We start from the raw sequence: 13,248 nt of genomic DNA on the forward strand, positions 1-13,248 counted from the left end.
CAGCTGATGTTGACTGGCAAAAGAAAATAGAAATGCAAATCAGGCCTGTAGAGTTCTAATGCAGATGTGTTATCATTGGTGATGTGCAAGCTGCAGGAGTGGAGTGAGCCTGGCTAGGGGCAGCAGAAGCCTGGGGCAGCCTGCAGGTCATGCACAGGGACTGTGCTAAATGGGAGGAAGGCTTTTAGTCCATTCACCTTTCCTTCCTTCATCAGACAAAACCTCTTAAAGGGATGTATAGGTGTAACTGCTTGCAAAGCAGGTTATCTCACATACAGCACTATTCCTTGTGCTTTTCCTAAGTGTTTTGGGTTTGGAAAATGGAAAAAATTACCTGCATGCAAGCCAAGGCTATGATCTAGCTTTTGATCTTCAAATCAGCAAGCCAAAATCTGTGTTGAGTACCCACTGAGCACACTGCCACGTACAGAGTGCATTTACAGAGAGCAGTATCTGTAACCCCACACTTCACTGCCACATGCTGTGCTGTCCTCCCTCCCATCATCTTCCTGCAGCAGGATGCCACTGTGCTGGATATGCTGTCCCTTCTGGAGGCAGCAAGGAGCAGCTGCCCAGCTCCACTGTGCACCACGGTTAGACAGCAGTGCAGGCGCTGACAGGCAGGCATGACTGACAGCTGGCCCTCATGTCAAGTATGTCACTGTGTGGACACCAAATGTGGTGGTGTAATTGCATCAACTGTCCTGGCAGGATGGTTTTAAAAGTACAGGAGAATTTTCTATGTGGAAGAAATGGAGTGTTTCTGCTGCCTCTGCTGTAGCCTTTCAGCTTGTAACAGGAATGGTCACCTACCAGTTAAACATAGCCATTAAATTATGCTCATGAACACAATGTTAAATAGAGCTGAAGATTTATTTAGAAGTTTCTGATTAGTTTCAAGGAGAGGAAATGCCATTTCCATGGCTAGAACACTAACTATGAATAGACATTCCCTTCATATAAAATATGAGCAGGAGAGGTGGCTGCTGTGAGCTCTGACCAAAATTTTCCAGAAAACTGGTATTACTTTTTTCTGATTATGGTTTAGAATAATCCACCAGAACAAGGCCATGAGGTTTTTGTATGGAAGTACGTCTGCAGAGCAGCAATTGACATCTGTCTTGGCTGAGAGGAGTCTGGCTTTCTCCTAGTATTATGACTTTGCACAGGTTCAAGGAAGGAAAGCGTACATCCACCGCTTCTCATCTCCTCTTCAGCTTAAGACTTCTCGACACCCTTAAAAAGGGGGTATCAAAAGGATGAGTTTTCCTGTTTTTCATGTTAATGGTTTTTTTCCATGTTTTTCAATGTTAATTTTTAAGAACATTTTAGTGTTCTTTAACATGTTAATTTTAACAAAACATTTCATTGCCACACATCAGTTGCTGGTTTCTGTCCTGATATGCTGAAGAACACTGGCTAAGATTTCCTTCCTGTCCCAGGAGAGAGCTGCAGTTAGTTGCAAAGACCCCTTGTTCACATTCTCAGTTTGAGACATGGCTGTTAAGAGGGGAACAATCAGTAAGAGACTGAGAAGAGTTCCTAATTTTAAGACTTTTTTTATTCACTTCTGCTATTCTTTGTTCTCCAAAATAGCATCTTAATTTTTGCTTCCACTGAGATCTACGGGGTTTACAGAAAAAAACCCAAACAGTCTGTGTATGCCATTGTGTCACTAGAATGCTGGCAAACCTTAGTTTGTGAAGCAAACCATATTCAGGTGCTAATATTCAGCTCATCTGAAGGAAAAAAATGTCACTTTGAAAGTTACAGGTCAGTTGTGTTCTCCCAAAATATGAAGTGTCAAGTAAAACCTTAGATGCTGCCAGACTTACATTTCTTGAAGCTTTGGACTACTTACAATGTATATCCTCATTATTTTTTATGAAAAGCATTTTTATTCAGGCTTTCACATTCATATGTTCACATTTTGAGTTAAACTGTAATTTTTCATCCTGTAAGCATCTCATGAAAAGACTTCCACCCATTCCCAAAGGGAGCATGATTTGGGATGGAATGACATATACTGAAAATCACTCATTGAGCTAAAAACCCAATTCTAATAAAGTATAGGAGAAAATAAAATATTGGAGAGAAAAATCTGGTATTGTACCACAATCCTTAATTCTGCAAGCCTTGGTTCTGGCCTGCACAACAGCAGAAAGTAAAATGTTTGGAAGAACCAGCTGATTAAAATGTGGGTGGGGTAGGCAAGCAACTAATCAATGCTGATTGGCTTAGAAAACACCTCAGAAAGGAAAAATATATCAGAATAAGTTTTACCCGGTTAGCACTACTGTCATAAACAGTCCACACTCTTTTTCCCTTCAGCAGTAACCCATGCTGTTAAGATTTCACACTGGTTGATGTTGAGAAAGGTCATATAAAAAAAAAAAAACCCTTTTTGTGTCCCTATACCAGTATTTCCCTCTGTCCACACTCCAAACAAGAGTTTCAGTTAGTACACCTCTGTCGATAGCTCATGAAATGTTACAGTGAAGACAAGCAGAGCCCAGCAGTGTGCCAGCAGCATGCTGAAATGCCATCTGGAAGGCATTGATTAAAGGGCAGGCACCGTCCCTGGGACATGGTTGGCAAATGCTTGGAGTGAGGACACTGATGATACTCCTGTGCTGTGGACACGACAGCAAAGGCAGCGGCTTTTCCTGGTCTGAAAATGCCTCAGCCCTTTAGTTGATTCTCTGGTGTTACTTGTGGGGAGTCTTCCACACTGTCAGGAGAGCTAGGATGTCCCTGGACAGCATGCTGAGGTGGGGGCAGTGGATTTGCACCTGTAGGTGGAAAACAAGTTATTTAGCAGAGTACAGCTCTGTGTGAACTCAGCAGGCTGAGGTTTGCTATCCTGCACTTGGTGAACAGTGCTGACGTTGCTCCAGCAGTGCAGGGCAGATCCTGGTGATACTCTTCAGGGCATGAGTAAGGCAACACATTCTACACACATACACACACAGAGGTATGTACATCATGGATTAGGCTTAGCTGGATGCAAGGAGTTGGTTCAGTTCATGACATTTTTTCCTTTGAAACCATAGCAACCACCAAAACCCAAATACTGGAACTAGAATTGAAATGCATTTCTTGTAATAAACACCTTTCTCTTTCCCCAGACTTAAGCCAAAAGTCATTTAAAAGGAAAAGATCTATCATAAATTGGGCTTTTTGGCGTGGGCCAGGCACTCACTTGGACAATGCACCCCTCTCCTCAACATCTGCTGCTCCTGGGAAGCTCTTTGGCCTCTTACTAACAACCATCTGTGAGGATGACAACCTGCCCAAACCCCTCTTGGTGAGTCCCAGGCTCAGGGTTGGGTCTTAGAGTGGTGGAATTTCTCTGTGTAGTAAATGAGGATATGTCTGTAAATGGGACATTGAAATTACCCAAGCAAAGCAACCAGAAAGGTTTCCATAGGGAAACCTCATTTTTGGTTCCCAGCAAGAACTTTGTTTTTTAACATCTACTGTGGTCAGGCCCTGTTAATAACAGCTTGAGAAATGTGTATGATCAGTCTGCTGTTCTGGGCTATTTCTCCTTTATAGCCCATGCTATAAGGCTGGTTTCCTAATCCTCACTTGCACCATGTAAATAAATGCCACATTCACACATGCTTTTTAAACCACTCCCAAGATCTCTGTAAAATCCCCACATCCATAAATCTCTCATCTACTGTCCCATATAGGCAGCCCACGCATGTATAAAAATGCCACTTGCCCATAGCTAGGCAATTTCAGAGCCTTTATTGAAGTCATTCCAGGGCAGGCAACCACTCTTGAGTCCTCATTTTTGGTCTGACAGCACCACTGCAAAAATAGGTGGGAGTGTGGAGGCTACAGTAGCATCTTTTCATCCTGACTTGAGGGAGCTCTGGTGCTGTGGGTGCCTCTCAAAACCAGCCTAGGATCATGAAAAAGGTTGTCCTAGAGCCCATTCCTAGGCATAATTAAGGCATGGATATTGCATTTTTGGTCATTAGAAGGCCCTGTTGTCAGTACAGCGAATAAAGTATTTATAGAGTGTGATTGAGCCCTGCAGGATTGGGCCCTTCATCCTAACAACCTGACTTCTGGCTGGAAGAAATTGCCAGTACCCCACTGAAATCATGAGGTCACACCAGTTTACAGGAAGAGATGTTTTGTCTCCTAAGCTGGTGCTTGATGTGCTGCTTTATTACTGCCTGAATAGTGAATCATACTGGGATTTTTCAGGTCTATTAATAGTGTTTTCTTTTGAAGGAGAAGTGTGCATTTTCATTATTTAGGTTATTTAAATAAGCCTTCCAGAGATGAACTCTGTATGACTATGATCACCTGATCCCTCCTGCTCTCTGTTTAAGAGATGAGCCAATGCTGCATTTCAAAAATTTCTCCAAAACATAAATATTAGTAATTTTTTATTTGAAAAAATCCCTGGAGTTTCTAAGCATAGAATCACAGCTTGGTAGACTTTGTGCTTTGAATTTTAAACATTGTGTTTATGCCACAAAATATAACTTACTTGTGAATCCATGCAGCATTTTCAGAGAATAGAATTCTGGGGGACTGAATGGGATTTACCTGCAAGAGAAAGAAAATATCAGGGATGAATGCTGCAGACATGCTGGATAACTGCTTCAGAGCTTCCAGCTTGCTTTCACAGCTGAAGGGTTCTCTTTTAGCCACTGCCACACTGAGTTAACTTGCACTGTAGCTTCACTCATGTAATTTCATCTGGGTTTGTTAGTTTAATAGGAGCTTCCCATTTTTATCTTCTGAATACTTTGTTCAAAATGTGTTTTCAAAGAGGTTGTTCATGTGCTAACATCCTGTGCTGTGGGACTCAGCCTGTTTTGAGGCGAAAGCTCTAAATTCCTGCAAAGAGAATGAAAATGCTGACATGAGTCCTGCTGCCATGAAGGTACTCCTCCAAAAGCATCTGCACTTATGTGAATTCTTGATCTTGGATTTCTGCAAGAGTGAGAAAGAACCATTAAAGAATACAAGCAAAAGTAATAACTTCTATTAGACTAACTTGCGCTGCTGTGTTAGGAAGACCTACCTTACAACCCAGACTAAGATAGTCCCCAAACTCCATTCCTTACCCATTCCTGTTCACTAACTCAGTTTAGTGATGATAGACCTGTGTCCCAGGACCACTGTGTCCCTTTTCTTGGCATCATTTTGGATAACTTGGTCCTCAGGCCACTGCGTGCATACACATAATCCCAGAGACTGTCTGCACGTGTTTCCCCTTTCAAAGAGAAAAACCTGACAAATTCTACATTGCTTGGAGCAGGCCTGCAAGAGTTGACCTGCATGTCTGAGATATGGCCCACAGGAGACTGCAGAGAACTAAGCATCTGGCAAATATCCTAAACATATTATCTCAGGAGAAGTTTCAGCAGTTCCTTTTCTTCTTGCTTCTATTATTTAACAGAAAAAACTCAGTCCCTCCTGTTATTTTAAAAGCTAGGCAGGAATCTGCTTGTTTTCCCTTCTCTGTAATAAGCTGCCTACTTGTTTAATCATATGCAGCCTCATTGGCTTCAGGGGAGCCACAAGGTGAGCTTTAGCCCCCTTGGAATGACCTCCCAAGCAGGAGCACCTTGCCTCAGAGTTGGTTCTGCTGACAGCCCTGAGCTGCTTGCAGAGTCTGATACCACTCACAAGCAGCAAAGGGGATAAAAACCTGACTCTGATCTGCTGTAGAAGTGCAGATATATATTAACAAACAAAGCACTTTCTAGTTTAGATAAAAATCTAATTTTTTCAGATATCAGCAGTGAAACAGAATTCTGTCTGTGGTTGGTGACAATATTTACTACAGTGATGAGCAGTGAAGGTCTCATATCTTCCTGCAAAGTAGTGTCCGGCTGAGGCCACTGTCAAATGCAAAGCTTTGAGTTAGATAGACCACTCTCCTTTTCCCATACCCCACAGCATTTATATATTTAAATGACTTGGCTGAAACTTACACAGGTCCTGGAATGTCATGCAGAAAGTTAATGCTCAGCAGTGGCAGCATGGTATTTCTGAGGAGATATTTTCCAAAATGAGAGTCCCAAATCACAGCTTTGCTGGGCAGTTTGGCATGGTTTGGAGGGCGAGCCTTGACTTGTGTTTGATTTCTGATATTTTTTAGGACTAAAAGGTTTTCAGCTGTGGCAAAAATGGCAAAACTACATTTTAGTGTCACTGGAGAATAAAATATATTTATGAGAAATCCTCTTTGCCTTTTTAATTTTTTTAGGACATGCTTTCCCTCCTTTACCAAGAGGGGCCTTCCACCAAGGGTATTTTCAGACGCTCTGGAAGTGCAAAAACATTCAAAGAGCTAAAAGAGAAGCTTGATTCAGGCACTGAAGTGGACCTGGCCCATGAATCCATATTTGTGACAGCATCTTTGTTTAAGGTATGTGAGAAACGTTCCTGACTCCCTTTTTGGGTGAGAGCAGCACAGATCCTGTGCACAGCCAGGAAGGGCTTTCTTCCAGGGACAGGCCCAAGGAGGAACTGATGGATTGAATTATCAAGAACAGGCTGGCACATTAACCTTGTGAGGATCTCCAAAGGAGGCTGCCACTGAACTAGGATGAGGAAGAGGAGTAGCCAGTCTGTTTTGCTGACAGCTTTCCTGAGGTCTCTGCTACAGCCTGGGCCTGTTACTCACTGCATATGAAATACTAAATGGCATGTTTGCAGACTTGTCTCCTTACACATCAGTCAGTACTACCCTACACTGCAGATCCTAGTGAGTTCACAGTGTTGACATAAATATTCGGATTATTTTTTCCATGCATTATCTTTTGTTACAGTCTTGTATGTCAAAACCAATGTTCCTTGTGCAAAAAAACCATCATAGCTTCCATCACCCTTGCAATTTTGGGAAGCTAGGATTTGGCCTTCTTCCTAAAATTCCTGCAACAATTTCCATGCCCATGGCTGAGGTGTTAGGAAAGAGGAATGGCAAGACTATCAATGACTAGTTTAAGTACTCCATTGATTAGGGGAAAGAATGTAGGGGTGCCTTGGAGTGCTTATGATCTGGAGGTATTTGAGCTTGTCAGCTGAGGAGAAGAAACAGGGACTACAGATGAAGTTAAGTGATAAGTAAAGACAGACATTATGCAACATCAAAATAGCTGGTCTCACTGCAGATTTTTTAGTTCAGCAATATCACATGAAGTATTCAAATAGCTCTGTTTTGACAGGAAAATGCAGGGAAAGGCTGGAAAATATTCACTTTAAGCATAATCTAAAGTGCCTCTATCTCTGATGATTTTCTTCTGATTTGGGTGGTTGTATTAACAATACTTGCCAGCCAGTGCTGTCCCATGGATACATCCTCTTGTATCCGTGTATCTTATTCCTACTCCCTCACTTGCCCCAGAACAGCTGCTCATATGTTTTGTTCTTCTTTTCTCTTGATAAGGATTTTCTTCGCAACATCCCAGGCAGTATTTTATCATCCCAGCTGTGTGATAAGTGGGTCTCTGTGCTGGATCAAGGAAATAATGAAGAGAAGATAAAAAGCATCCAAAGGTAGTTATTTATTTTCTCTACATTCTTTTCCTATAAATGTACATCCCAGAATGCAGAACCACAAATATTGAACTTACAATTATATTTTTTTAATACAAACATCTCTTTGACACCCTTCCTGATTTAATTAGTGGACTACGTTACCCTATTTCTACATTTCCATTATCATGACTTGTGTATATCTATGCAAAGTGATCACTAATGTGAAGAATTCTGTTTTTATGTGTTTTCAGGTTAATAGAGCATCTCCCCAGAGCTAATGTTGTTCTCTTACGTTACATCTTTGGAGTATTGCATGGGATAGAAATGCGATCTGAGGAGAACCAGATGAATGCATTTAATCTGGCTGTCTGCATTGCACCTAGCCTGCTCTGGCCTCCTGTTTCCTCCACTCCTGATATAGAAAGTGAATATATTAAAAAGGTAAGAAACACTTTGGTGTAGCAGAAAACCAAGCCAGTCTTCATCCCATTCAATCAGGCTGTTGGCTACAAACATGAGAACATTCAGTACCTCTTCAGATCAAGACTTGTCCTCTTGTTAGGGCTCCAGCAACATTCATCAATCCATTCCCATAATCTTCCTGTAAGAAGAAGAGAGAGGTCATGAAGCAATGCCCAGTGTATCAGCAACATGCTTCTCTCATCAAGAAGATCTCTGGTTGTGGTGACCTCGGAACAGAGCAGAATAGAATGGAAAAGATGTTTACAAGGATGTATAACAGGACAGTTTATCAGGCCCAGGAGACTGAGAGAGTAGTTTCTGGCTGCCTTCATGGGTGACAGTTTGCTCCTGTTCTTCATCTGTATGGTGAGCTTGTCCTGGGTTGAATAATAGAAGATCTGACATCTCTCTCCCATTGTTTTGTTGCAGATTTCTAGTCTGGTACAGTTCCTCATTGAAAATTGCTGCAGGATTTTTGGAGATGAAATTACCTCTCTCTTCGGAGAAATACTGATGACATGCAAGAGAGAGAACAGCTCAGGTAATGCAGACTAATGTTTTGATTCCATTAAGACAGCTGAACTCAGCCAGGCAAAAGATTGGTATATTCCATGGAAGAATGCTGTTCCTTCTTCATGTGGTGTTCCCAGATACTGCTGTTCTCTTTCCCTTCAATTCCCAAAAAAACTGGTTATAATCACTGATTCAACTTACCATGGACCTGGATCATACCACAAAATGCTTTCACAAAGACTCTTGCTCCTATACCAGTCATCTGAACCATTACAGTTAAAAAAGGAGGGAGGGGAAACAAAGAAAATAAAATTTAAAAAAAAAAAAAAAATCTAGCAAAGGTTTCTTCCCAAATCTAGAATTTTTGCATCAGCCTGTGTTTTCCCAAAATATTAGGAAGTCACTGATCAGCAATGATCATAATACAGCTGTCACACCATTACATTAGGGATGGAAGTGTCTATTCACTATCAAAAGAGTGAGTTTTTATGGGAAACTAAACTCTCCAGAGTTTTAATGGGACATCCAGGTTTTGCTTCTAGCGCAGAAAAATCATGGAACTGGTGACTGAAAGTGTTTGGCAGACTAGTTGATAGAGCTTTCCAGATAATAATTCATGCTCTTTTTTCTCTTCAGCCCTCTGATTTTGCCTGGAGTTTTGTGTCTCTCCTTAAAGTATTTCTAAAGCAGCATTTTTGTAAAATAAATTTTATCACAGGTGGCCTATACTGAAAGTGGTAATGGCACTTGTGTCAGCATGTCTGAGTCATTGTGGCGGTTTCAAGCTCCTCATGCTCTGCCTCCAGTGAGATTGGATGAAATTTGGCCTGCCCCCTCCCCAAGAGTGAAGCACGTGGGATCTGCTGTGCTGGGATGTGCCGGCAGTGAGAGCTCAGACCCACGACAGGTTACAGCAGCTGAACGAGCTTTTGGGCAGGCACTGAGGCATGGTGGCTGCCTGTGCATGAAGTGTGTCTGCTGCAAATGTGAGATAAGGCAGCTTAGCCTAACCCAGAGCAAAAGAGATTTCATGTAATTCCAGTTACTGCAGATACAGGATAGGGCCCAGGTGTGCACTGCTCAGTGCAAATGAGGTGGCTGTTTAAACTGAGCCTAAAACTTCATAGTGTTGCTCTTAAAAATATTGTATTTTCTGGAAGAAGCAGAAGTAAGAAGTATGCCCTGTTCTCTTCATTTGTCTGAAAAAAGGAAAGAAAAGCTAAATGTTGCTTTCAATATCCAATAATGAAAAGAAAAAATGAAATTAATTATCGATTCCACATGTGTATATATGTATGTAAATTATTGTTTACAGATGGATTAGCTACTATCCACGTAAAAAAACCAAACCAAAACTACAGCAAAAACCCCCTAACCCTTATTTGTGCCATTATCCTGACTTTATTTCTTGGCTGAACTTTAGCTTAGTACTCACCTCAGCTTCTCCAGTTCAAAATTAAGACAGTAATTTTTAATGAAATTATTAGTACTTTTGCTTGAAGAATCTTTAGAAGGGCTCCTGAAAGTAAAGGATACCTGCCAGAAAGAAGCTGCTTGTCAAGAGGGTGGTTCAGTTGTGACGTGTTAACACTTGGTTTGTCCTTGCAGATGTTGCTTCTCTCCATCAGAATGACTCTTCCTATGATAGCCTGGAAAATGAGGCAAATGATGAAGCTGACTCTTCCTCCAGTGACTGGATTAAAACCCGTGATCAGGATAACAGAAGCAGGGAGTCTGTCTTCACTCTGAGCGACGGCGATTCGGAGCAGACGGAGGTGGATGAAATCCAAAGCCAAACCAAACTGAAGCTGGCAATTTCTGCCGATGCGCACCTGAAGTTTTCCTTGCAAGAAAACTCAAATAAGTCTCCCTACTCCAGTGGTTTCCCCTCAGAAGCTACCTCGGGTGCTCCCAAGACTGTGAGGAGGCAGCGGCGCTCATCTGAGCCTGCAGTTGGCCTCCAGACCTCCAGTTCTGCCCGCGCCGATGCTGGGCGTGAGAAGGCGACGCGCAAAGCCAGCTGTGACGTTGTCCTGTATCCTGAAGATGAGAAGTATGTCTGCCAGCGCCGGTCGTTGCAGGTGGAAAGGCAAAAGCTCGGCAATCAGAGCTTGCTTATAGGAATTAACATTGGTAAAAGTGACAACACAAACCAAAACGTTGAAAGGAAAGACCTGTCCCATTGTCTCCTGCCTCCAACGCCAGAGGGATTAAATATTTGCTCAGGATTTAGCTCTTTTAGCCAGTCTTCTTCTGGGACATCTCCATCTGTGTCATCAATTTGCTCCCTGGACAGTGCTTTCTCCCAGTTTTCAGACCAGGCTCTGTTTACCTTAAGTGAAACCTCCTGCCCTTTCGATAGCACTTTCCAGTCGCTAAAGAAACACGAGGATGCTGCTGCTGCTGTGGCTGATGACTCTTTGCTTCCACTCACCACGGTGCCACCATCTCCACAATCTACTGACACTGGGGCTGAGGAGAGCCTGGTGGGGCCCAGCAGCAGGTCAGCACCCCTGAAACCTACTGATGGAGGTGGCAGCTGTTGCATTAAGCCTGACCTTCAGCCATTGCCTCTGAAAATCACCAGGGGAGACAGACTTCATGATCAGAGAGGAGGTCTAGAAAAGCATTACAGCAATCCAAAGTTTGAAGAGACTGACCAAAGCTTTTTGCAGAGGAATTTTAATGCTTAAAATAAACACCATAAAGAAAATGCCTTTGGTGTTGATGTGTGTTCATTTTAAGTTTAACATCCAGATTGTTCAAATTTAATTGAGCAGTCCCCAGACTCACGAGTTTTCTTTTTTTAGGAAACTGAGTAATGTTCCAATATAAAGCTTTGCTAGAACGTTGTAGGAATAATAAAAATTGCTAGAAGCAAGCAAACAGAAGTCTCCTGAAAATCTGGAAGGGACCCAGGAGGTAACAAAGGCCAGTGTCCTGTTCCCTGACCCGCCAGGGCAGCGGGCTGCCTGCTGGGCCTCTCTCCTTGACCACTCAAGTGTTGAGCCTTGCAGATGTGAGTCCCAGTCCTTTGTGCTTTTGTTGTAGCGTGCAAAGTCAGCATAGCTTCCATAACTGTGGTATTATACTACTGTTCTGAAACTGATAAATATTACCTTCATTGTCCTCCAAGGAGTGTGTTGTTTTCTGTATGTTTATACAGTATGTTTGATAGGTGTAGTTATTTCTTTCTCACTGCAAAAGAAAGTAAAAAGGAAGCCCAAAAATATGTAAAGGGAAATGCTGAATCTTGTAACTAACACCTTTGCAGCTCTTTGTTTCATTTATTGTGCTTTGTTGGCTGTTCTGTTCATGTTTAAGTTGTGAATAGTTTCTTAACATTGCTGTAAATGGCATTATGTATTATTGCAAGCAGAACACATGTAATTTTATTATGCAACATCTAAAACATAAAACCACAGAATGGATTGGGTTGGAAAGGACCTTAAAGATCATCCAATTCCAACCCCCTGCCATAGAGACAGGGACACCTTCCACTAGACCAGGTTGCTCAGAGCCCCATCCAACCCAGCCTTGAATACTTCCAGGGATGGAGCATCCATAACTTCTTGGGGAAGCCTGTTTTAGTGCTTTACCACTCTCTGAGTAGAATTTCTTTCTAATCTAATTCTGCTCTCTTTTAGTTTAAAAACTTTGCCCCTTGTCCTGCCACTATCTGCCCATTTAAAAAAATCATCTCCCTTCTTTTTATTAGTCCCATTAAGGTAGTGGAAGGCCTAAGTGAGGTCTTTCTGAAGCCTCTTCTTCTCCAGACTTAACAATCCCAATCCTCAGCATTTATACACAGAAGAGTTTTTCCATTCCTCTAATGTTCTTTATGGTCCTCCTCTGTACTAACTCCAGCAGGTCCCCATCCTCCCTGTGCTGGGACCCCAGAGCTGCTGCAGCCCTGCAGGTGGGGTCTGAGCAGAGCAGAGCAGAGGGGCAGAATCCCCTCCCTGGCCCTGCTGCCCACGCTGCTCTGGATGCAGCCCAGGACACCTTTGGCTTTCTGGGCTGGGAGTGCACACTGACAGCTCATGGCCAGCCTCTCATCCACCAGCACCACCAAGTCCTTCTCACAGGGCTGCTCTCAGTGAGTTCTTCTCCCAGTCTGTACCTATGTCTGGGCTTGTCCCACCCAGGGCAAGGTGCAGAACCTTGCACTTAGACTTGTTGAACCTCCTGAGGTTCTCATGGGCCCACTTCTCAAGTTTGTCCAGGTCCCTCTGGGTGGCATCCCATCCTTCTGTTGTGTCAGCTGCACGTCTCAGCATCCTGTCACCTACCAACCTGCCAAGGGTGCACTCAGTCTGTCTGTGTCATACATCATATAATATATTAGAGTAATGCATTATCTAAATGCTTTGAGTTTGTATAATATATCCTGTTAAATTTTGCTATTATATATGTTCTGAAAAAAATGTGTATTTTTGTACTTGCAAAAAGACTGCTGCTAATTTTACAAGTTCTGTTTTGTTGTTACGGCACTGGTACTGATGTGTATGCATTCAATGCTATATATTAAATATTATTTGTTATGTCATAAATTCAGTTTATATTCTGTGGAATTTTTTTATGTGTCAGTTCTACAAGCTATTGCTGAAGCAGCAGGAGTCCCAGTGATGCCACTGAAAATCCTGTGTGAGAAAGGACTGAAGCACCTCCACTTTGGGTGGCATCGTTCCTATTGCATGCCATCATCCTGTTGACTTTTGGAAATTCTAGTAATTCTCAAACAAGAATTCCTAC

The 13,248-nt window shown here is 42.5% G+C and overlaps 1 protein-coding gene across 1 annotated transcript in view; it reads left to right on the plus strand.

Annotated features, from left to right (window-relative positions):
- Positions 1-13,034, plus strand: part of ARHGAP20 (Rho GTPase activating protein 20) — a 58,727-nt gene extending 45,693 nt beyond the window's left edge. Inside the window, 7 exon segments of the mRNA XM_058839325.1 lie at positions 3,129-3,307; positions 6,245-6,406; positions 7,427-7,536; positions 7,770-7,959; positions 8,410-8,521; positions 10,102-11,097; positions 11,100-13,034. Coding sequence (XP_058695308.1) covers positions 3,129-3,307; positions 6,245-6,406; positions 7,427-7,536; positions 7,770-7,959; positions 8,410-8,521; positions 10,102-11,097; positions 11,100-11,143 — 1,793 coding nt within the window. The 3' untranslated portion in view covers positions 11,144-13,034.
- Positions 13,035-13,248: the final 214 nt, after the last annotated feature.

Source organism: Poecile atricapillus, chromosome 1, assembly GCF_030490865.1.
Source record: "Poecile atricapillus isolate bPoeAtr1 chromosome 1, bPoeAtr1.hap1, whole genome shotgun sequence".
Lineage (NCBI taxonomy): Eukaryota > Metazoa > Chordata > Aves > Passeriformes > Paridae > Poecile > Poecile atricapillus.